The 25,592-nt window shown below is 45.9% G+C and overlaps 1 protein-coding gene across 3 annotated transcripts in view; it reads left to right on the forward strand.

The window, feature by feature from the left end:
• Positions 1–1,392: 1,392 nt before the first annotated feature.
• LOC115095409 (transmembrane protein 150A-like) overlaps positions 1,393–25,592 on the forward strand; it is a 235,356-nt gene continuing 211,156 nt past the window's right edge. For 2 of the 3 annotated variants that reach the window (XM_029609021.1, XM_029609022.1), the window contains exon 1: positions 1,393–1,711. In XM_029609021.1, coding sequence (XP_029464881.1) covers positions 1,638–1,711 — 74 coding nt within the window. In that variant the 5' untranslated portion in view covers positions 1,393–1,637. The remainder of the gene's footprint in view (positions 1,712–25,592) is intronic. The other variant, XM_029609023.1, reaches the window with a different exon arrangement.

Below are 25,592 nucleotides of genomic sequence, written 5' to 3' on the forward strand. Positions count from 1 at the left end.
AAAGAGGAATGGCTAAACACAGCCCTTTGCGTACATGTCCCTAACAGAAACCTGAGATCAGCAAACAAAGCACTCCTTACTATTCCATCAAAACAACAAGACTAACACAAGTAAGAGAAAGGGCGCTATCCTTGTCAGGACCCATACTGTGGAACACCATGCCCTTGGAGTTAAGATTACAAAGAGACAGCAAAACCTTTAGAAAAAGTTTAAAAACCTGGCTCTTTAAACAAGCTTATCAAATAGAGTAGGGGGAATAAAACCCGGCGAAGTGCAAGGTACGAACAACTGAACACCCACACACACCACCGTAATCAATATGTGTAGTTGTATTTTTATTTTTATTTTTTTTCGTTCATCACTATAGGATAAAGTTTCAATTATAAAGCTAGTATTGTATTCAAAACTGATACAAAGATTTGGACATTATTTATCACAAACCAATTATTATTGTATAAAAACTATGTACCGAACCATTATGGCACCTGTGTAAAATGATATATTTTAGCATCACTATTTTATGTGCCTTACTGTAAACTGTTGTGACGGTATCCATCTTAATGACGGTATAGAAAAGATTTAAAATAAATACATAAATACTGGAACCAGGATACTGCGCTTGTTGGACCTTTGGTCAGACCCAGTATGGTAAATGTTATGTTCATATGTTGAAGTACTGCGCTTGTGGTGGGCCTGGCCCGTGCTTTAACAAGCTAATTTCTTATGGGAAATTGCCAAATTTGTTTGTCTTCTGTGTTCAACCTTGTATGGCCCTCACTTCCCTAGTAATCTGCCAGCAGGATCTAGTCTGTCTATCCCCCTTCTCTTTGAGTGTTATCTGCTGGCAGGAGCTGGTTTATCCCCTTTCTCTCTGGATGTTATCTAGTGATGCTAGACCTGTCTGCTCTGATTTATCCCACTTCTCACTGGTTATCTGCCAGCAGGGGAAGATCTCTTTTGGTTCATCCATCTCTAAGGAAAGCCCTGTTCCCTCAACCTTGACCCAGCCCTGCTAACACAGAAATCTTTACCGTGCCTATAGTTTCATGTCCGCCCTCGTTCTTGGTCTTCTCAATTTTCCCCTCTGTCTCCACATTTCTTCTCTTTTAATACTCCTTTTCCTGTCTTTCTCCCATTCCTGTTCTTTCCATATGTCTCTCTGTGATCCCCTTTCACTTGCCCCCTCGCCTCCTCTGCTCTTCTTCCTGCACCCCCGCCCTCTCCCTTCTCTTGCCTACCGTTCCTCCCTTTTTAGAGCGCCGCTGCTGTGCCCGCCTCCCCTGGCAGCCCATTGGTCAGGGATTCCCTTAGCCAGCCAATAGCTGGCAGGGGGAGGTGGGCCGGCGGGACGGGAGGCAGACGCCTCGCTGCCGGCGGCGCAGAGCTCTCGGCTCGGTGCTGAAGCGCGCGCTTACTGGGCTGCACCGGGGGAGGAATCCTACTCCTGATGCTAAGCGAAAACTTTTTTTTTATTCCCCAAGTGAGCTGGGAGCCGTTTCCAGGGAGCAGCGGGTTGTGAGCTCAGGACGGCTGGAAGACGGGAGAGCCAGACTGGGGGGCCGGTTCTGATCCACAAACCTGGCGCCCATTCTGGGCAGAGGCGGCTGGGGGGCACCGTTCTCCCGGGATTTCGCTCTATGGCCAGGATGCCTGCCTGGGTCATTCTGCCCGTGGTTCTGCCAGTTTTCTCCATCACGGGCATGTGCATAGTGTAAGTTCAGATCTCCTTCATCGGGGCAGAGACTGGAAGAGAGACTTTTTAACTGGACCATTGGCCAAGGGTGGAGAGGGAAGGGGCGCTTGTCTCAGAATGCCAGGAATGACTCCGACCAGGGCTCCTGTCCTAGTCATGGGCTAGTTTAGTGCTAGTGATTGTGGAGAGGGTTTGTAGTAAATGTCAGCACTAAAATAAATATTGGGCTTTTTTTTTAAATGTAAATTAGTTCACATGATCCTTCTTTTACTTTACTGTTGTGGTGAAAAGTTGGAATATCAGAGCTGCCAAGTGAGACACTTTCTGCTGGCAGACTTTGGAGAAGTCCAGGCCTTTCTGACTCCCCTTCCTGAAGTCTTCTATCAGCTGCCCTGCTGAGTTCAAAAGAAAGACAAATACCCCTAGTGCATCAGGATAAATGTTCAAAACCCAGGAATGAGCCAAAGTCTCCCTCCATAAACTGGACTCTGCTTTCCTGTGTTCTTTCATCTGGCCAGATGCGCTGTGAATTGTGCCCACTGGAGAGCATAAGAGGAGCTGTGGCCTCAGGGAAAGGCAGTGCCCGGGCAAAGAGGAAGGAGCAGGGTTTTTCTGGGTCTGTAGTACGCCTTACACCTAAATCCTCGCTCGGGCTGGGAAGCTCGTGTGTGGAAAAAAAGATCGGGTAAAATAAAACACTAATGCAAGAAACCCCAAAGCTTTATTAGAGGTAGTGTCCACAGCTATAAGTCCCTGCCCTCGGTAATTTGGTGGACTGGTGCGCACAGAGCTTCCCTTCTGACGGGTCACTTTTTCTAGCCTCCATTCTGTCCCCTCACAACTTGTATATTCTGTGTGCGATTCACACCAAATTGTCAGTGAGTGGGAGGGGCATCTTGAAAGATATGTTCGGTTGTGCAGCCCAGAAAGTAGGATCCATTAGTTCTGCATGGAACTTGTTTTGGACTGGAGTGCTTAGCTGATAAACAGATGAGGGAAGTGGAATGTGTATCATCTTTTGCTGGTAATGCAGCGTGTGCCTTTTTTTCCCCCAGTAGAATGTACCAAATTAAAATTTTAACATTGATTCCAAAATTTTAAAACGTTGCACACTTCTGCAATTCTTGGGATACACCAAAATCACTCGCTGGTAACGTTTAAGGATGTGATTTATCAAGGATGTTTCCATTGTGCCAGCCTATCTATATATATTTTGTTCCATTTATGTATTGGTCACTGTTAGTCATGCTACAAATGCCATGCTTGTGTTGGTTTTTTGGGACATTTACAGATTAATTTTGTTTTTTTAGGATCTGCTTTTGTTATTCCCTTAAATTGTCCCATAACAACCTTATTTGAACACAAAATATGATTGAAATAATTTGGTCATGGGACACACACATATGACATTTTTGTAAGCATTTTACAAGAATGTTTTACCTATGTAAAATGGGTTTTGAACATTTCCCTGCCTCTGTGCATCTAACAGTATATGGTTGCTCACAACACGTTTACTTTATGCACTGGAAAAAAGAGTAGAGTTGCCAACTGGCTCCAGATTTTCAGGACAGGTTAATCCAGTTCTGGTTTTGCCCCCATTGCATGCATGGACTTGTAGTGTTGCTTTTCTTAGGGACACCAGCCCAAAGGTTTCCAAACCTGTCCTGGGAACCACTGCATCAGTCCATACAGGCAAAACCAGGACTGGATCAGCCTGTCCTGAATATCTGGCACCAGTCGTAAACCCCAGGAAAGGGGACACTCCTGGGGAGCAGGGGAGTCTATGCATGCATGGAGACTTGATTTGACAATCTCCACCTGTACTTTTCCCTGCAGATCCAACCAGCACAAAGAGTAGATCCACAGTCTGCAGGTACGTTTTGTCAGACACACATAGGAAAATTCCATGGCGAGTTTCCCTTTGGAAAAGAACTTGCCAGCCCATGGCTATCCAGTGTCTGTGGGCCTGCAAGCTCTGCAGGGAAGCTGAAAATCACCATCCAAACTGCACTAGAACAGAGGCTGTGGGCACATTTTGTGATAAGGATTAGGACTTTTCACCAATTTTCAAATCAAAAGCCCCCACATCCCTTCACCTTGATACTTGCTTCAGACACAAAGTACCTGTGGACATTTACTTTTGCTTTCTGTGAGGAGACTTGTGTTGTTTAAATGCCTTTTTTCCTGTCATTTTTTGATGGACACCTGCGCCAGGGGGGAAATAAAAGCCTCCGTTCCTGATCCAGATCTCGCTGGACAGGCTGACCCAGTCCTAGTTTTCCCACCACACTGCGCATTCTGTGATTTTCCGTGTGAAAAAATGGAATGAGGCTTGCCTGGGTGGACTTAGCTCAGTTGCAACATTGTTTAGCAGTGCAAATATATGATGTCAATGCGGTGACAGCAAATCTGGGTCTTAAAAAGATGAGTTGGTCTTGCTGTGTGTCAAAGCAGGCTCGGACGGTGGGTTCTTGACCTCATCCTTCAAGGATCATCCATCGAGCCTGATTTTCAGGAAATCCTTCCCCCACTCAGCCCCCTCCCCTCTTGGTCTAAGAACATGGCTAACTTGCATAGCTTATGTCCCCAGAAAACCAGACCTGTGTGTGGCCCTGCAGGACAGGACTCGAGAACCCGCCCCAGGAGCCTGTCAGTGTGAAAACCTTTGCTGGAGCTAGGACTGGCTGCTCCTGCACGGCCCTGGTGGCAGCGAATCATCTTGAGGTGCAGGGCAGCAAGCGCCCAAGGCAGTGTACACAGGGTGCAGAGCTTGCAGCTTTCTGGGCTGTGAGGTGATGCCCAGCGAGCCTTATAGTGGCGGTGAAGTAAAGTGGTAAAACCGGGGCGGAGCCGTTTCGGCGTTGTCAGTGTTTTGCATGCTCTGGGCTGCTCCATTGTGGAGAGCCGAGGTAGCAAAAGAAAGAAGTTGAGAAGGTTCTCCAAATGTTTCCTCCAATAACGACCGCATTAGATTTAATGATTGGGGAGTAATTGGCCATGATCTGGCTGTTTTATTTTATTAAGAAAAAAAAAAACCAACAAAAAACTAAATATTGCAACGAGCGTTACTTCCTCTGTGAGGTTATTTCCAAGTTCTGCTTTTCCCAGGATTGTCCATCCTGTGCATCTATTACTAGGGTCCTTCGTATAGTTGCATGTGGGATTAAAACCTTTTTGGCTTAATTTTCTTTCAAGGAGAGGATAAAAATGCAGAGGACAGAATCTCCTGCCAATCTGAAGACTGTTCCCCCCCCCCCCCCCCCCCCCCCCCGGTCCTCTGCCAGGAGCAGGAACTAAGGCTGACATCTGAGTGAAAGCCCCAGCCCTGTCCCCCCACCACTCCCTGCACCCCATGGCTTTCTCCATAAATCAGCCCTTTGATGCTTCTGTATTTTTCCAGCTTCCATTTGAAATTGGCAGCACTGCAGGCGCCGAGTACCAAAATCTCAGGACTGATCCAGTGTCTCCTCCCCCGGGGTCACTTGGCCACTCCGTTTCAAGGGATCCTGCTAAGTGAAGCCAGGTGCCTTGAGTCTCTGGCCAGCGGGGCAGTGCCAGGGCTGTGGCGGGTGCTGGTTTGATGTCTTTTGATTTGGAAGGGGAAGGAAAGGGAACAAGCAGTAGGGGGGGACTCTCTCAGCTGCAAAAGCTGCTGCTTTATCTCTTTGGCCAGTCCTTTTTTTTTTTTTTTTCCATATAGGCAGGAGGGTGAGAAGAAGAAGGATTACAAATTCAGACTCCCGGATCTGTGTAGGGGAGGACGGTAGAGTATATAGTAGTTTATATCTCGGGCTTTTCACTTCCAGTTTTTATATTTATTTTCCTGGGAATTTATCAGTGTTCATTACAATAAAGCAAAGAATGACTCCTCTTTTTTTTTTTTTGGGGGGGGGGGGGGTTAAACATCAGGACTTGTTTTGATGGTCGGACATACAAAGTGCTTCTCAGCCTCTCCTCCTGTTGTAGCTAAAGTGCCAGGGGTGGGACAAAAAACAAGGACCAGGGCTTGTCCTGGGGTGTGCAGGTGGATTCTGTGAGGCAAAATCTGAATCCTGCATATTGCATGTGACAGAAGTAGGGTGAAACATCACTGAAAGCTGAGTAATTAGATTTGGTTTAAAAACTGGAAAGGCCTTGTTTATATCAAAGGCCAGAGCATGGATTGGTGGGGCGGCTAGAAAATGGAGTGTTTATTTCCAGCCCTGGGGGTATAAATAGGAGACATGTTTACAGACCATAGCAGGGAGAAAAGTTAAACACACAGAGGTGCTGGTGGAAACTGTACCCCAGAAGAGTGTCGTAAGATCAGCATCCAAGACCGTCCTAGTGAATGCCGTGGAATAAAACGTCAGAAGAGCTGGCGAAAATGTTCTCCCTGGGCCCATCGCCCTCGAAGGATTGATGAGCGAGATGACCCCCAACTTGCCTTGCTCTCCTCTCTCCTGTCCGAGAGGCAGCTTCCTTCTCTCTCACAATTTTCAACAACATCTTGCCCTTTTTGACTATAATTAAATGTGAAGTCTGAGCCGTGAACTAAGGACAGTCCTTTTTGAACTTCTCGGATGAGATTGGAAACGTAAACAATATGGGTACGAGAGGAAGTTCGTGTTCTGCCACTTGACCCCACTGGGAACATTAAAAAAAAAAAAGGTTTGGACCCTGACCAAACCAGGACGATTAAATTGTATGTAAAAAAGAAAAAAAACCAAACCCAAGTCCTGTACTTCTGTGTGTCAGCCCTGCTGTACTCTAATGCCCACCACCCATACAAGTTCAAAGTCAGAATTGTAAAACAGTTACAGCTCCCAAACCAGAGTGAGATCCTAGCTCAGGAGTCCCCAGGGCCGCACAGGGCATTTTAAATTCCCAAGAGGGCTGGTGGGGGGTGGCACAGGGGCGAGGGACCTGTCTGGCCATTTTGATTATTTGACCTGCTGGGAAAGGAAGGGCTGTGGCAGACAGAGAGCCAGCAATAATGGCTCCAGGTTCTTTCAGGACCCTCCACTACCCCCGGGAATCCTGTCCCCCCTCCTTCATCTGCTCCCTGAGTTGGTAGGGTGCGTATGTGGTGCTTTCCCTTCTCCTCACTCGCTCCCCTTTCTTCGATTTACTAATCCCTCTCCCCTCTCTTCCCTTTCATTCAGTTCCCAGACTTCACTTCACTCTCACTCATCCTTCTTATTCACTGTTCTCCTCTCCTTCTTTCTCACTCTCCCCTCCTCCATTTTCTGCTGGCAGGGCCTGGCCCTCCCCACCAGGTGCTCTCTTCACTGGCACAGGTCCAGCGGGCTCTCTTCCTGTTGGAGGGGCCTGGCTCTCTCACCAGTGGCTCTCTTAATTCGGGCGGGACCGATTCGCTCTTCTCTCGCTGGCAGGGCCTGCGAAACCACGCCAGCCCTTCCACCGCCACTGTGCGTTAAAAAAACAAACAAACTGCTGAGTAGGAAACAAGAAAATGGTTTCTTTGGGGGGGGGAGGGACAATTTTATGCTCTTATTGCCTTGTAACTGTAAAATTAAGTTGGAGAATAGTAAATATGATTTTTATTAACCAGACGAGTTAATAGTTTTCTTCAAGATAGGGCCAAGACCAACGATTTATCACCTCAGTAGTTCCAGTCAAGTTGGTTTTGTAGAACGCCTTGAGACCGCTATGTGATTGTTGAATTACGTGATGATTTGATGTTTTTCACTGCTTTTTCCTATTATATATCTGTCCCTTCATTTTGAGGTCTAATTAATTTTTTTGATATTCTGCCTTTTGTGACTGGTCAGCACCTTCACAGTGGATTACCATAATACTGTAAGGTATTTTCCTGTCCCCAGAAGGCTTGCAGTCTAAATGTGTGCCCAAGGCAATGGTGGGCGAAATGACTTGCCCTAGATCACAGGGATTTGCACCTTAGTTCTCAGCCTGCTGCTCTAACCAGTAGCCTCTCCTTCATTCCAAGTGGAGAAGGGGTGTGACAAGGAGATGGTAGAGATAAGGACAGTATCTGAATTTTGTGTGACAGTCATAGCTAAATGCTATTGACTCCATCGCACTGTTATAAGCTTCTCCCTTGGATTGTAATGTGTTCTCCTGTCCTAGTGTTATGCTGTGGCTCCTGCAGGAGGAGGAGTTTAGCAATCTGTTAGCGCTCACCCCGCCAAGGGGGACGGAGTTAGTAATCTATTATTGATCAGCTCCCCCAGAGGGGAGGAGCTGGCAATCTGATGTAGATCACCCCGCCAGGGAGGCGAAGTTAGCAATCTGATACGGATCTGCTTCCCCAGAGGGGAGTAGTCAGCAGAGTGATGTACTCCGTAGATGGAGTTGATGATCTTTTTGTGGGTTGGCTCCCACAGAGTGGCAATCTGTATGATACCTCTCTGGTAGTGTAAGAAATAAACACTAAATGGAAATTTGTGAATCCTTGGGCCGATGGCAGATGACAGCGCCCCCAGGAGGATATCCTGAGAGGGACCACCGGCTAGGCTGGAGTATGGAGATAAACACAGATAGTTCTTTATTAGACAGGAAGTAGACCACCAGAGGTGGCAGTAGTGAGCTGATGTGCCCGGCAGGGCTGAAGTCCCTCAGATACTGGAACTGTGATCTCTAGGTTGCTGAGCTGTAGAGAGAGGCTATAGGTCAGGGGTCAGGAACCTTTTTGGCTGAGAGAGCCATAAACGCCACATATTTTAAAATGTAATTCCATGAGAGCCATACAATATGTTTAAAACTAAATACAAGTAAATGTGTGCATTTTATGTAAGATCACACTTTTAAAGTACAATAAGTCTCTGAAAATATTACACCAGGACTTAAGACACCAATACATCTCCTATTAGGAAAACGGACCAAGTCAGGCTGCTATAGAGTCCTACACAGAAACTACACGCCAGCAGAAAACCTCACCTGAATCACGTGCTGTCCCTCACCTAACATAGAATAAAGAGACCAAAACGCATAACAAGAAGCATGCAGACAAAAACTGAATTGGAAACTGCAACAAGCCAGAGTCTCTGTATGCAGTGTAACAAAGGAAAAAAGAAACATCACACATCCTTATAAAACAAATCAAGAAATATAAAATCATCAGCAGTAAAACTGTACTAACAAAAAGAACATATTTCGAAACAGCTGATGAGTGGAATATCCAATAATTAAAAACTCATATAAAACATTTCCAGATACCAACAAAATATTTCAAAATAGCAGACACAAAGATCCAGTAATGAAAAATAATAAGGATACAAAAATTTTTTTGCTCTGCATACCTGGGAACGTTTGATATCCAGGTGTCCTGAGATTGTTCTGAATTAGCAGGAGGTGGGGTGGTTTGCTTGGAACTTTCTCCTCTCTCAGTCACATACCAGCGCTCTCTCTCACACTGGCTCTCAATGACACACCTATACACACATGCTCTCAGTCACTCACATATACAAATGTTTTTTCTCTCTCACTTATATAGGCTCTTAATTACACATTTACACACATGCTGTCTATCTTTTCACGCTTACACACACACAGGCTTTCAATCACATAAATACATGCTGTCTTTTTCTCTCACACACAGACTCTCATTCACATGCTTACAAACATGTCCTCTCTTTCTCTCATTTACACACAGGCTCTCAATCACATACTCACATGCTCCCTCACCTAAATCAGCTCTCAATCACACACATACACACATGGTCTCTCTCTCTCATTTAAACACAGGCTCTCAATCACATACTCACATGCTCCCTCACCTAAATCAGCTCTCAATCACACAGACACACATGGTCTCTCTCTCTCATTTAAACACAGGCTCTCAATCACATACTCACATGCTCCATCACCTAAACCAGCTGTCAATCAGACACAGACACACATGATCTCTCTCTTACTTATACACACAGGCTCTTAATCATACATACACATGATCTCTCTCACACACAAAGGATCTCAATCATACACACATACTCTTTCAAACAAACAGGTTTTCAATTACAAACTTACACATACAGGTTCCCAATGGTAAACTTACATTCATGCTCTCTCTCTCACAGGCAGGATCTCAATCACAGACATACTCTCTTTCACATATACAGGCTCTCAATCATTCACATACATGCAATCTCTCACTCACACACACAGGATCTCAAACACACATGCTTGCTTGCTCATTCATTCACTCTCTCTCTCCCCCTTCCCCCCCCGGGAACTCGCGGCAGCAGCAGCCACCTCCCAACGCTAACCTCCTTCATTTTCAGCCCTCGCGGAGGCGAAGGCGGAGTCCCATCGGCCGCGGTTGAAGATTTTCATTTTCCTCCGAGCCGCCCTGCAATCTTCTTCCCGTCGGACACTAGCGTGCCTGCGCGGGTCTTCCCGCGCAGGCACCCGATGCTCTCCACTTCCTCTTCCGGGCCGCGGGAAGAAGAGAGCACGCCGGTGCTCTCTTCTTCCCGCGGCCCGGAAGAGGAAGTGGAGAGCATCGGGTGCCTGCGCGGGAAGACCCGCGCAGGCACCCGATGACTCCAGCGCTGGCACCCGGCTGACACCCGATGACTCCCGCGCAGGCACCCGGATGACTCCAGTCGGCGTGCTCTCTTCTCCCCCCCCCCCCCCCCGCGGCCCGGAAGAGGAAGTGGTGAGCATCGGGTGCCTGCGCGGAAGAAGAGACCACGCTAGTGTGGTCTCTTCTTCCCGCGCAGGCACCCGATGCTCTCCACTTCCTCTTCCGGCCGCGGGGGGGGGGGGGGGGGGGGGGAGAAGAGAGCACGCCGGTGCCGCTGACTCCAGCTGCCCTGCCGCGTTCCGCCCGGGCTGACAGCATTTTAAGCCCGGGCGGCGGAGGACCGGGGAGCAGCTGGGTCAGCGGGGAACCGCGAAGTATGGCGACACTTGTCTGCGAGCCAGATACAGCCCTCAAAAGAGCCATATCTGGCTCGCGAGCCATGGGTTCCCGACCCCTGCTATAGGTAGTGAGTAGACAGGGTATGCTGGATACATAACCAGTAGTAGATGATACACTCACAATTGTAGATATCTTGTAATGGCTTCAGTGCAACAGAGAGTCTTCAGTATATTCAGGAACAGGAGCCGTAGGAGAGTACTGGTTCCTATCTGCACTCTGAAATAAGAACTCACAATATCTGTGTATGAGGTGGCTTCTGTAATAGAAGAGAGTCATTGAAAGGTTTTAGGAACATAGGCCCTCGTGGAGCAAGTACTGGTTCCTATCTGCAATCTGTAATAGTACTTCACAAGATATAGGTATGCGATAGCTTCTGAGATAGAAGAGAGTCTGTGAAGGGTTCTAGGAACATGGGCCCTTGTGGAGCGAGTACCGGTTCCTATCTGCAATATGAAATAGTAATGTACCAGATATAGGTATATGATAGCTTCTGAGATAGAAGAGAGTCTGTGAAGGGTTTTAGGAACATAGGCCCTCGTGTAGCGAGTACCAGTTCCTATCTGCAATGACAACTCACGATCTCCGTACTTGCGATAACGTCTTAGACAGAAGGGAGTCTTCAGAGATTAGAAACACAGCACCTTGTGGAGCGATTACCGATTCCTATCTGTAATAGAACTCACAGTGTTCACGTCTGCGATCGCTTCCAGGCATTAAGGAGTCTTCTGAGCATTCAGGGACGTAGGCCCTCGAGGAGCGAGTACCGGATCCCGTCTTAGCAATCTGAAATCAAGAAGAGAGAGCAGGGCCCCCAAGGAGCGGGTACCCCTTGGTAAGTTTGTGGAGGCAGAGCAGCAGAGAAAGATTTCCCCTTGCTAACTCGATTCGTAGTAGCAAACAAAGACCTTGGACACGGATGACATCACTACGGGGAGACGCCCCCGAGGTTCGCGCCCTTGCCGGTACATCTCTGGAGCGCGTGCCCTTACCTCATCAGGAACATGGCGGATCCACAGCGTCAGGCCAGCCCGGGGATTCCAGGAAGTACGGCGAGGAGAAGCCGCGGCAGCATCTGTCCGTCAGACCCAAAGGGAGTCACCACAAAAGTAGAGAGGGTGGAGCGAGGGCGAGAACAGGCACGAACGCAACACCTAGAAACAGGGCTACGGAGGTGGTATGGTTTATTGTTCTTCAGTAAGCAGAACAGAATGCCTTCTGCTAAAGGCACAGGATATTGTAAATCTGGCTAGCCTTTTAGCTGATTGTGCACCATGAAATAAGAACACAGTATTTGATTTATTTAATTACTTCAGATGGTTTCTGAAGTCTGCATGAATTTCTCCAGTGACGATTTTAGGAGATTTTAATTTACATGTTATCGGAGAGGTCTTTGGGAAGATCTGATTTTTTTTTTCTCTTTTCTTCTGGCCTTGGGATTTGTTCAGTGGGTTGATACACTTAAACAATGTAAAAGGCCAGATATTAGACTTAGAGGTTTTACATAACTTAGGTAACACAAGACTTCCTAATAAAAACCTAGATGTACAGCTCGTAATATGGTCCTCTCATTTCTCCATCTCCTTTTCCCTCAAGTGTCTGGTGTGTGCCATACTGTGCTGAACAAGATAGCCCAGAAAATAGAACCATGGAAAGACCTCTCAGCATTCAGGCGGATGGAGGTCATCGATGAGAATAATTTAGTTCAGTTAAATGGTGCAGCAGATGAAAATGGAATCAAATCATGTCTCAAGCAGTAGGCTCGATATCATTTTTCTTATGGGGAATTGTTTAATTTTGATTTAAAGTTTGTACCATACATATTTTCTTTTCAAGACTGTCTTGATATAAAATCATTAATTGTATAAAGAAAATAATAAATAGATAAAAAAAAAAAAACTACTAGCCCAGTTTGGGACCAGATCTTCTGGCAGTGCTCCTCCTCGGCTTCTCCTTGAATGCTCTTTCTCTCAGCTATTCAGTTTGTGTGATGCAATACAGCATTAAACAAGAATACTGGGAAATATATATATATATTTTTTAGATAATTCAGTTGGCAGCTCTGATGTATATTTTGTTCCTAAGGCAATATTAGTGTTTAACATTTTTTTTATAGTTTCTCTCCCTTGTTGCTGCCTTTCCCAGGACAACCCAGAAAGATTGATCCAGTTCTGGTTTTGCCCCCATTGAATGCATGGAATTGTAGTTCTGATCTCTCTAAGAAAAATAGGACTACCTCTCCCATGCATGCACTGGGGCAAGAAAAAGGATTGGATCCGTCTTTTCAGGTTGCCCGAAGGAAGGCGGCAATTCTATTTCCTCTTAGCCACTTTCCCACCATTATAAATATGTGTAAAGAGGTGCCATTCTGAAGAGTGGACTCCAAATGGAACATTTATAAAACCAGACAATGTGGTCATGATAAAAGAGGCAAACCTTTTGTTCAGAAAAAAAAAAGTATGACAACGTAAGAAAATACACTAGTCTTGGAAAGAAAGGAGACCTTGGAATAAGACTCAGAGGAAGAAATAGAGCCAAAAAACAGACAGTTGATGATGTTTGGAGGAATCTGACAGGAATTGTTGCTCTAAAGCAAACTACTGGGAAGTATTCGTACAGTCGCTGGTCAATGCAACAAAGGTCACATGGAAGGAGGGACAGAAGACCGAAGGTCAAGTGACTCCAGCAACAGTGGCCACATACAGCGGGAATGTGTTTAACTCCTGTTAGAGAGATCTACTACTGGTCAGTTGATCTTCTTTGATTTTTTTGTTAGTTTCATGCTATTATGACACCAAATGGCAGCCTCCGCTAAACAGACTAAGAGTGTACAAGAGTAAGATAATGTGTTAGCATCAATAGAGAATGCTGCGTTTTCCTCAGCAGGGACAGGCTAAGTCAGTCTGGACAGAAGCGGGGAAATCTTTTTACCTTGTCTAGACTGTGATGCAGGGATTAAACCATCTTCTTGGTTTGAAGTACAGTCAAGAAATGACAAATGACTGATACACAACCTGGAAGGTCTCTCTATGATGATAACCAGCAAATATAATGCCAACGCTCTCCAAATATTTGCTGATGGATCGAAAATGGAGCAGGTTAAAAGAAGATATATGTCTAGGTAGGTGAATCACAGAAGGATGTCTAACAAGTGTGAAAAAGAAAAACTGGGAAGCAAAAATATGATTTAGCACTGAAAGTTTCTTGGAAGAAAGTTAATTTATTTACGTGCTGCCTGTTCATGGCTCACAAAGGTTCACATTGATAAAATAAATAAACCAATACATCCTACCAGCACAGTTACATATCCTAATTATAAATAAAATAAATAGGTAAATTGTGAAAACCCCAGTGCAAGGGTGGAGTTGGCCACCCCTGTCCCACTCTATGGTTTATTCTCAGGCGTGCTTTCTTATACCGAGACAAAGATCCAGTAACCAAACGTGCAGACTAACCATTGTACTCAAAGAGCCTGAAAACTAGAGCATGTTTGAGACTCTGAGAGGCTGGAGATTAACATTTCTGCACTAAGCGCCTGCTGCTTTCCCGGTGCTCGATTTCCCCATCTCTGGGTAGGATAGGTTGGGTGAGCGCCTGGGACCTTTTTCATGGCAGATCACTGCAGAGGTTTGTCATATCTTTCTGCAGGTCGAACCTTCCGGGTCTTTCCTCGCCTAGGCACTATCCGGGCCTCACCCTGCCAGGGGAACATTGCTGGGCGCACCAGTCACTGAGGGAAGGGATAGGCTGGTATTCAGCTGCCCGAAGGGGTGTAGAGGCTTCCACAACTCCAGCTTCTAGCATAGTGATATGAAGGACAAAGCTGGGTCTAGAACGAGGGGGGTGGGTGGGGGGTCAGTAGTAATCTTAGTAAATATTTCCTTACAGAGAAGGGTGGTGGATGTGTGGTACGGCCTTCCAGTGGAAGCAGAGGGGACAAAAGCAGTACCTGAATTCAAGAAAGCATGAGATAAATGCAGGGGATCTCGAAGGAAGTGATGAGAATTATAATAAATTAATCGACGGATGGGCAGACTGGATGGGCACTATAATCTTTTTCTGCCATCGTTTTTCTATGGAAAGCCCAAAACAAGTGTCCCCTATAGCACTTGACTTCTAACAGAATGAGGGTCCAAATAGCAGGGCCTGGAATAAAATAAAAGAGCAATAAGGTACACAGAGAACCACCAACTCACTCCATACCATCAGGGTTTGTGAGCCTCTCTTGGTTTTCGACGACTTGCTCCTCGGGATTCTGGGATTTGTATTCTGTTTGTCAACATGGAAAGGAGGAGGAGGACAATGACAAATGGCCAAATTCTTCGCCATGGGGGAAAGGGGGTTGAAAGCCCAAGACTAACCTGATGCCAGTGGCTACTTGGACTTGGCTAACGTGTCTGAATAGAATACAGACATGAACGACAGTGTTGGGAGAGCTGCAGGAGATCAAAGGGAGAGCGACCCTCAGGGAGGAAGGGAGCCAGAGATGCCCTGAGGCCCAGCAGAACTGCTCCCTGCCACTCTCCTCAGGGGAAATACGTGGACTAGAAGAAATTGTCCCAAGGCATTTTGATTTCCACGGTTTTGGTCTCCAGGGCAGCCTCTCTCTGCTGCCCAAGCAACACAGCATCTATATGAAAAGGTTTCAGAAGTGACCGCACTTATTTTTAGTTCTGATCAGCAGATCATCTGTACACCATGCCGAAAGGAAGGGGCTGAGGCCTTCTGCCCTTGGCTTCAATAAAGAAACAATCTGTCTGCATGCCCCCCTTGGGTGCCCTGTCTAACCAGCCCTTAGGCAAGTGCTGTACAAATAGATGAGCAAAAATTAGATTTTGCGAGGTTTCCGCAGGTCGTCTGTGCTAGCAATGAGCAGCTTTGCAAAATGGAGAAAGCTGGCATAGCGGGTCCTTTGTGCTCCTTCTCCCGGAGCTTAAGAATCGGGAGATGGGTTTGGCTTGTTTTATACACGGTGTTTCTCCTTTTTCCAAGACCTCAGTCAGCAGTCTTTAGCCTGCTCCTGACCTCCTGCTTCCCTTGGTTGGAGAGTGTTAACAATTTATGATAAGAGGGAGGCTGCACTGAGCTGGCCTGTACTCCCTGTCTCCAGGGACGGCGAGCAGGCAGCGGGTGCAGGACTCCAGCCAGCGCTGAATGGCTTCTTGTGCTCTCTCTGCTTCTCTTTCAATTTCCGCATTTTTAATGGACGCTAGGGTTGGGTTTGTTTGAGTAACCTCTTGGCTGACTGAACATCTGGGCATGGTTTTGTTTTTCAGTGGGGTTTTTTCTAGGGTTGAAGTAGGAAACGTATTGTATTGTATATATTTTCATGTGCACTTGATTTCCTTTGGCTGTCCTGATCTGCCTCAGAGTGCAATCTGCACTACAGCCTGCTTAGGAGGCTGGCAGGCCCGGAGGTGCCCATGGGATAGCAGAGCCAGTTGTCCAGGGTTTTCTAGTGCTGATTGGCAGGTTAAATATTTAAGTTGTATTTGGAATTGCCAGGGCATCATGTCTCAGATACAACTGCTGCAGACACCTAGGAGTAGGAGGTGATTATGGGCACTCTGATGTCTCATTCGATGTAGGGAACAGGTGATTAACAAAAGCTAAGCTTTCTTTTCACCACTGCACTGGGAGCAACTTGAAATACAGTATCTCAAAGCAACAGAGAAATGGGGACAAACATGGGCTTATGGTAACCATTATTTTAGTTTTTATATAGTGCTCTGAGCAGGGCACCTTTCAGATCAAAATGCCTCTAGTCAGTCAGCAACAGATGAGAGTGCATCCAAAAGTGCTTGTTCTACAAGCTGGGGCTTGATAGTGAGAAGGCAGAGAAGCAGAAGTGCAGGGAGCACAGATGGGTCCATGACTGTTGATAAGGGAAGAGTCTAGATGAGAGACAGTTGGGTGTGAGTCCAGGAATGTACTTTCAGGCAAAGGTTATAGCAGTATTGCCTAGTATTTAATGGGATGTCAGTGAAGACCATGGAATAAGGGAGTGCAGTGAGAGTAGCGAGGGGGGCAGTATATGAGCTGTTGAGTTTTGTAAGAGCTGCGGCGGGCAGAGAGAACATAAGTTGCCATACTGGGTCACACCAAGTGCCCATCAAGCCCAGCATCCTGTTTCCAACAGTGGCTAATCCAGGTTACAGTAACTTGGCAAATATTCAAACATTAAATAGATCCCATGCTATTAATGCCAGTAAGAACAGTGACTATTCCCTAATTCAACTTGATTAATAGCATTTTATGGACTTCTCTTCCAGGAACTTATCCAAAACATTTTTTAAATCCAGCTACACTAGCTGCCCTAACCACATCCTGTGGCAACAAATTCCAGAACTTAATTGTGCATTGAGTGAATAAGAATTTCCAGATTTGTTTTAAATGTGCTACTTACTAACTTCATGGAGTGCCTCTTAGTATTTCTATTATCTAAAAGAGTAAATAACCAATTCACATTTACCTGTTCTAGTCCTCTCATGATTGTGTGTAGACCTCTGTCATATCCCCCCTCAGCCGTCTCTTCTCCAAGCTGAACAGCCCTAACCTGTTTACATTTCCTCATAGGGGAGCCATTTCATTCTTTTTATCATTTTGGTCACTTTTCTCTGTACAACTATATTTTTCTTGAGATGCGGCAATCAGAATTGCACACAGTACTCAAAGTGAGGTCTCACCATGGAGTGATACAGAAGCATTGTGACATTCTCTGTTTTATTCACTATTCCCTTCCTACTAATCCTAACTTTGTTTGCTTTTTTTGGCTGCTGGATTTCAATGGATTATCCATTATGGTGCCTAGATCTTTTTCCTGGGTGGTAACTCCTAATATGGAACCTAACATCGTGTAACCACAGCAAAGGCTATTTTTCCCTATATGCATCTCGCTGCACTTGACCACATTCAATTTCATCTGCCATGTAAATGCCCAATCTTCCAGTCTTGCAAGGTCCTTCTCCAATTTATCACAATCCACATGTGATTTAATTACTCTGATTAATTTTGTATCATCTGCAAATTTGATCACCTCACTCATCATATCCTTTTCCAGATGATTTATAAATTTGGATTATATCTTTAGCATGAAGTTTTATGGTTTTGTTTTAACTTTTTAATCTTTTCAGCAACTAAGATTTTTACCGATATTATATTTTATTATAATATATTGTTTTGTGGTTTGTTTTTTGGTTTGTTTTATCGTTTTATGTTGGACTGTGTGTCAAGTTGTAATCTGCTTTGGGCTAAGGCATTAGTGGACTATAAATGCAAATAACAATAAATAAATAAAAGCACCAATCCAAGTACAGCTCCCTGAGGCACTCCACGGTATACCTTTTCCACTGAGAAAATTGACCATTTAATCCTACTCTTTCTTGACTTTTTACCATCTCTTCCTTTCCCATGACTTTTTAGTTTTTAGAAGCTTAGGCACTTTGTCAAATGCCTTCTGAAAATCCAAATGCACTCTACCAGTTTACCTTTATCCACAAGTTTATTAACCCCTTAAAAAAAAAAAAAAGTAGCAGATTTGTAAGGCAAGACTTTCCTTGGCTGTCCATGCTGGCTGTGTCCCATAAAAACCATGTCTTTCTACATGTTCTGTGATTTTTTTCTTTAGAATAATTTCCACTGTTTTTCCAGTACTGGAGTCAGGATCACTGGTTATTAGTTTCTTGGATCTCCCCTGCATTCCTTTTTAAATGTTGCCCACCCTCCAGTCTTCAGGTACGATAGACAATTTTAATGATAGGTTACAAATTTTTACTAATAGGTATAAAATTTCATTTTTTAGTTCTTTTAGAACCCCAGGGTGTATACCATCCGGTCCAGGTGACTTACTACTCTTCTGTTTGTAAATCTGGCCTACTACATCTTCCAGGCTCACCGTCATATGATTCAGTTCATTCGAATCATCACCCTTGAGAACTGTCTCTAGAATTGATATCTCCCCAATATCCTCATTAGTAAACATGGAAGCAAAGAATTAATTTAGTCTTTCTGCAATGGCTTTATCATCCCTAAGAGCCCCTTTAACCCAAGCCCCTTTAACCCTTTAATCATCTAATGGTACAACCGACTCCCTCGCAGGTTTCCTGTTTCAGATATATTTTTAAAAGGTTTTATTATGAGTTTTTGCCTCTATGGCCAACTTCATTTCTCTCTTAGTTTGTCTTATCAGTGTTTAACTTTACAATGCTTATGCCTTTTCCTATTTTCTTCACATGGATCCTTCTAATTTTTGAAGGAAGGTTTTTTGGCTAAAATAGCTTATTTCACCTCGCCTTTTAACCATGCTGGTAATTGTTTGGCCTTTCTTCCACTTTTCTTAAGGCATGGTATACATCTGGACTGCACTTCTAAGATGGAATTTTTAAACAATGTCCATATTATTACGGGAGCGCTCCAGGGAAGCTCCAAGGCAGGCGAGACGTGTGCAAGCACGGACGGACAGGCTAAAGACCAGGAGCCCTGACCTCTGCTGAACCTGAACGCATCAAAGAGACCCAACAACGCAATGTTTGCTTCTGGGGTAGCCCTCCGGCCACTCGATAGCCCTTTCGGACCTGCTGCATGGGAACAGCATATGCGACAGGACGGACAGAGGTCGAGGACAGGCAATGGTACTGGAACTTGGAACACAAGATGAGATGAAGACACTTGGAACTTTAGACGAGACGAGGATGCTTGGAACTCGGATGCAGGATGTTCAGATGTGGACTCAAGAAAGTCAGGCATGGACTTCGGATACTCAGACAAGGACAAGGACTCAGGATCTAGGTCAAGGACAGAAGCAGGCACAAGGTACTCCGAAGACAGGGAACAGGATACAAGACTCAGGATTCAAGACTCGGAACTTGGAACTTTAAAAGTAAGGGTCTTCCAGAGGCTTGCGCTGCCGAGGAACAGGATATCTGGATACAAGGACATCAGGGGACGTCTGGAACATCAGACTTCAAACGCCCAGGACACTCAATCAAGAGCATCAAGGAGGTGTCGAGATATGGAACAAATGGGCATCAGGACATCTGGAGAAACAGGACATCTGGAACATCAAGGCAACAACATCAGGAAGCGACGAGACGGACACACAGGATCAGACAAGAGACTAGGACATGGAACCATCGACGAAGACAAGGAATTCCCACGAAGAACAGAGTGCCTAGGAGCAGCTTAGATGATAAGTCCAGGAGTGGACTGGCTCCTTGCAAAGGCCTCGAAGAACTGGCGAAGGACCCTTTTTATAGGGCTGACCCGGATGACATCAACAGGAGGAGCCGCAGGACTACTCCCAGCATGAGCCCTTTAAGAACTGGAGAGAGGCGCAGCCTCGTGCCTAGGGCAGGACCCTGGAGAGCGGCGTCCATGCCGCAATGAAGAACAGGAGCGGCACTAGGCCACAAACCTAGGTCCCAGCGCTAGCGGCAGCTTCCAGGCTGCAGAAGGAGGCTGGGGGCGGCTCCATGCCACGGAGGAGGAATGCTGACAGTGGAGGCTCTCCAAGCAGGGGAGAAAAGGTGACATCGGCGGCCTCCAAGCTGCATAGGCGGAATGGCGGCACTGACTGCCGCGAGAAGAGCAACGGTGTCGGCGGCCTCCAGCCGCACAGGCCAAATGGTGGCTCTGACCACCGCAGAGCGCTGGAAGGCAGGCAGCAGAGAGGTGAGAGGCTGTGCCCAAGCTGCGAGCAGGATCGTAACATGTCTGTTGTACACTCTTAACATTTGCAGGTGAACCTTTCAGTTTTTTCTATTTTCCTCATTTTATCAGTTTCCCTTTTGAAAGTTTAGTGTTACAGTTGTAGATTTTCATATTGTTCCCCTTCCAGTCATTAGTTCAAATGTTATCATGTTATGATAACTATTGCTAAATGGCCCCACCACCATTGCCTTTCTCACCAAATCCTGCTTTCCAATAAGATCTAAAATAACTCCATCTCTCATCAGTTGCTGAACCAATTGCTCTATGAAGCAGTCATTTATGCCATCCAGGAAGTTTATCTCTCTTGCGGGACCTGATGTTACATTTACCCACTCAATATTGGGGTAATTGAAATCTCCCATTATTTATTTAGAAATTTATAAACCGCAAATCATAATTTCTAAGCAGTGAATAGTAATACATTCATAAAATCCATTATGCAATTTATAAAAACACACTAAAAACAAACATTAAAATTTCAAAATACCTTCCATCTCATAATCACTTACCCATTATTCTGCACTAACCAATTGCTGCACTGCCAAATTGGTTAGCTTCCCTGATCTCTCTTAGTATTTCACCATCCGTCTCATCATTTTGGTCAGGTCAATGGTAGCATACTCCTATCACTAAACTCTTACTTAACACACATGGGATTTCTACCCATAAAGATTCTACTGAGCATTTAGTCTCTTGTATGATCTTTATCCTATTGGACCCTCTACCCTCCTGAACATAAAGTGCCACCTCCCACCAAGTTGATCCTCCCTATGATTGCAATATAATTTGTCCCATTGGTTATCCTCCTTCTACCAGGTCTCTGAGATGTCAATTATGTCTATCTCATCATTTGCTGCTATACACTCTAACTCTCCCATCTTACTTCTTAGACTTCTGGCATTGGCATACAGACACTTCAAAGTGTATTTTTTGTTTGTATTAACCTGTTGTGAGTGGGGTGCTACGGCGAACCCCACTCGGGGTGTTTAGTGTGCCCTTGGGCGTCAACCCGACCCCCAGAGCTTCCAGGGCCGAGCCGAGGGTTGACGGCGTATACAGCACGGCTGGCGGTCTTACCCTCCACCAGCCCTGCAGCCTCCCATGGCCAACAACAAGGAGATGTTGGAAGTTGAATGGTCCTCTGACCATTCCGAGCCCTTTCGGACCTGCTGCGAGGAACAGCATGGAGCAGCAGGCCTGGCCTGAGGTTGAGGGCAGACGGAGGCCTTGACATGTAGACAGGACAAAAGTTGATGCAACGGCATCACAGACGAAGACACTTGGGATGACGCAACGGCATCACAGACAAAGACGCTTGGGATGACGCAACGGCATCACAGACAAAGACGCTTGGGATGACGCAACGGCATCACAGACAAAGACGCTTGGGATGACGCAACGGCATCACAGACAAAGACGCTTGGGATGATGCAACGGCATCACAGACGAAGACGCTTGGGATGATGCAACGGCATCACAGGCGAAGGCACTTGGGTCGGGCAACTGGAAGGAAGGACAATTGCACTGTCTCTCAGGGCGCCCTACTCAGCCCACCCGAGGGACTGAGTCGCGGACCACCCTGTCCCACTGCGCACCCTACACAACCCGGAGGCTAGTCACGGACCACAAGGAGAGCGGGACATGCGCAGGGAAGATCCAGGCGAGGAGTTCCTCCTCGCCTGGATCAGACTTCTGGATCTTCCAGAAGTCTGACATCCGAAGCTCCAACGGCTGGCAGGAACGGAAGCTCAGGAGCACAGGGACAAATCCCTCCTGCAGGCCACTCCACGGCCCAGCAGGTCAGAAGGCTCAGGAGCACAGACGAAGACGCAGGGAAGAACATCCGGAAAGGCAGGAACATCAGGAAGTGGAGGGCCTTGGCGGGACATCTGGGCATGGAAGATCAAGATGGGAACAACAGGATACCTGGTCAGGGACCTCAGGCAAGACATCAAGACACGAGACGTGGTACGAAGGCGGACGAGACACGGAGCTCCACGAAGAACAGGAAACCTTACAAGGTTCTGGCAGGCAGGAGCCTCCAGAAGGATGTCACTCTGATGCAAGGCGAAGGCGTACTGACGGAGCAGCCCTCTTATAGGGCTGAAGCAGGAAGTCCAATCTTAAGTGGAACCAGCACACTTCCTGTGTCTGGCCCTTTAAATACAGAAGAGAGACGCACGCCAGCGCCTAAGGAAGGAAGCAGGAACTTGTGCACGCAAAAGGCAGGCTGGGCCTGGGAAGCAGGCCTCAATGATGACAGCAGCTCTGACTGCTGCAGGAGGCCCCTGGGGCAGCTCCAGCCGCTACCCGAACCCGGGGATGCGGCCCACGCACCGCGAAGGCAAGATGACGGCGGCAGTCCAGGCCACGCAGGGGATGGCAGAAGGTCTGCGGCTCCAACCGCAGCGAAGGCAGGACCCAGGGACGGCCTCCGGGCCGCAATGAAGCAGGGAAGTCTGCGGCTCCAGCCGTGTGGGCAGGGGTGACAGCGGCCACCATGCCGCGTCGGGAAAAGCATGAGGTGAGTGAGAGTTTGCTCTCGCGGGGAGCCCGCGGGCAGCGAATCACAACATTAACCTGCTTTTCAGTTGATAGGGTTAATTTGGAGTCCTTTAGCTTAGGTGATTCTTTTCTTATAGGAACATGGATTACTTTGGCTTTTATTGAACCTCTCTATCAGGATGCCCTAACTCTTCTGTTATTTTAATATCTTTCAAAGATACCTCCCTCTGAAGAACCATGCGCTGCTGAAAAACTGTCAGCTTTCCCCTTTGTTATAGTTTAAAAGCTGCTCTATTTCCTTTTTAAAGGTTAGCGCCAGCAGCCTGGCTCCACCCTGGTGAAGGTGGAGCCCATCCTTTTGAAAAAGACTCCCCCTTCCCCAAAAGGTTGTCCAGTTCCTTACAAAACTGAATCCCTCTTCCTTGCAGCATCGTCTCATCCACACATTGAGGCTCTGGAGCTCTGCGCGTGGAATAGGGAGCATTTCAGAGAATGCTACCCTGGAGGTTCTGGATTTCAGCTTTCTACCTAAAATCTTAAATTTGTCTTCCAGAACCTCCCTCCCACATTTTCCTATGTACATAGCCCACATGTACAATGACAGCCGGCTCCTTCCCAGCATGGTCTAAAATACTATTTAGGTTACACATGAGGTCCCACCACCTTCACACCAGGCAGGCAAGTTACCAGGGGGTCCTCATGTCCACCAGACCCCCAGCTATCAACATTCCTAATAATTGAATTAACAACTATGACGGCCAACCTAACCCTTCCCTCTTGGGCAGTAGCGCTAGGAGACTCGTCCTTGTTGCGAGAGGTCAACGTATCACCTGGAGAGCAGATCTTTATTACAGGATCACTTCCTGATACACCAGGGTGTTGCTTTCTTACCAGGAGATCTTCCTGATCCAAAGCAGCACCAGGGCTGCTAGTGGTTGGGACTTGGCTACTATATCCCTAAAGGTCTCAGCTATATAAATCTCTGCCTGCCTCAGCTCCTCCAGGTCTGCCACTCTAGCTTCCAGATATCAAACTCGTTCTCTGAGAGTCAGGAGCTCTTTGCACTGGGTGCACACATGCAAACTCTCACCAGAGGGTATAAAATCATACATGTGACACTCAATGCAAAAGACTGGAAGGCCCCTTTCTTGTTGCTGGACTGCTTCTTTAATCCTAATTTTGTTGAGTTCTTTGTTAAGTTTAGATTGCTATGGGAGTAAGAATGTGTATAATTAGAGTCTTTTAAATGTATTGGTATATTCACAATTAATCTGGTAGTGACTTAAAAGGGGATAATTAAACTCTCAAGGGCTGGTGCAATAGTGAGATTTAGATAAGAACCTAATTGATTTTTAATGAGAAAGTGTCTCTTGCCTATAAATCAAAGGATGAGCTTGGGGTGAGATGGAGAGGGGGAAAGACAGACACTAGAATTAACTCTCTCTGGCTTGCTTTTTATCTGAGACACCCACAAACTTTAACTACAGTTGTGCTTATACCCCTGGCAAAATTTCTAAGATATATAGCATTGTAAGAAAATATGAGTGATCAGAGAAAACAAATTTGTTATTTTTAATGTGTTTCAAATTAAAACTATTATGCATCACAGAAAAGCACAATCATTAAACAAACATAGCAATAAAGGAAATAATAAAGTCCTGTTAAAAAATTTGCATACTCTTGAATGTTTAAGCTGATAATGTACACTCAAGTTGACACACACAGGTTGAGATGGCAATATTGGATAGGTATCCACACCTGGGTCTTGTTTATTTATACACAGACACTAATTACAATGAGCTTCTTAGTTCTTGAGAAACCCTTGTGCATTTCATCCAGGGCTGCACTGACTTTGGTGGGTACTGAAGCATGGGGAAAGCAAAAGAACTGTCAAAGGATCTGCAAGCAAAAGAGGTTCAACTTTATAAATCAGGAAAAGGATATAAAAAAAATCCAAAGATTTGAAAATGCCAATCAGTACTATACAAACTCTGATCAAAAAGTGGAAAATTATGGGTTCTGTTAAATCCAAGGTAGACCAAGAAAGATTTCTGACACAACTGCCAAGAAACTTTGTTGGGATGCAAAGAAAATCCCACAAGCAACTTCTACTGAAAAACAGGCTGCTCTGAAACAAAGTAGTGTGGGTTTTTCAACATGCACAATAAGGAGATATTTTACTTATTTATTTATTTAAAGCTTTTATATACCAACATTCATTTGCACATCATATCGGTTTACATGGAACATATCAGATTACATGGAACATATCAGGTACATATTCAGATATTGAAGAAAAATGGGCTGCATGGTAGAGTTGCCAGAAGAAAAGCCATGCTGCACCAACACCACAAAACAGCCCACTTACAATACAGCAAACAGCACCTAGAGAAGCCTCAAATCTTCTGCAACAAAGTAAGTTGGAGTGATGAAACCAAACTGAACTTTATGGTCACAACCATAAACATATGAAGAGAAGCGCACCATCCCATGGAAGTGGATCTCTGCTGTTTTGGGGGTGTGTGAACCAGAGTGGCACAGGGAATTTAGTCAAAATTGATGGCAGGATGAATGCAGCATCTTATCAGAAACTATTGGCATGGAGCGCACTTAATCCGAAACATAAGGACTTCGGTGGCTGCAGCAGAAGAAAGTGAAGGCTCTAGAGCGGCCATCACAGTCTCCCGACCTCATCACTGAGCCATTTTGGGGGAACTCAAACATGCAGTTCATGCTCGACAACCAAAGAATTTACAGGACCTGGAGGATTTTTGCCAAGAGGAATGGGCAGCTTTACCACAT

Source organism: Rhinatrema bivittatum, chromosome 7 (assembly GCF_901001135.1).
Source record: "Rhinatrema bivittatum chromosome 7, aRhiBiv1.1, whole genome shotgun sequence".
Lineage (NCBI taxonomy): Eukaryota > Metazoa > Chordata > Amphibia > Gymnophiona > Rhinatrematidae > Rhinatrema > Rhinatrema bivittatum.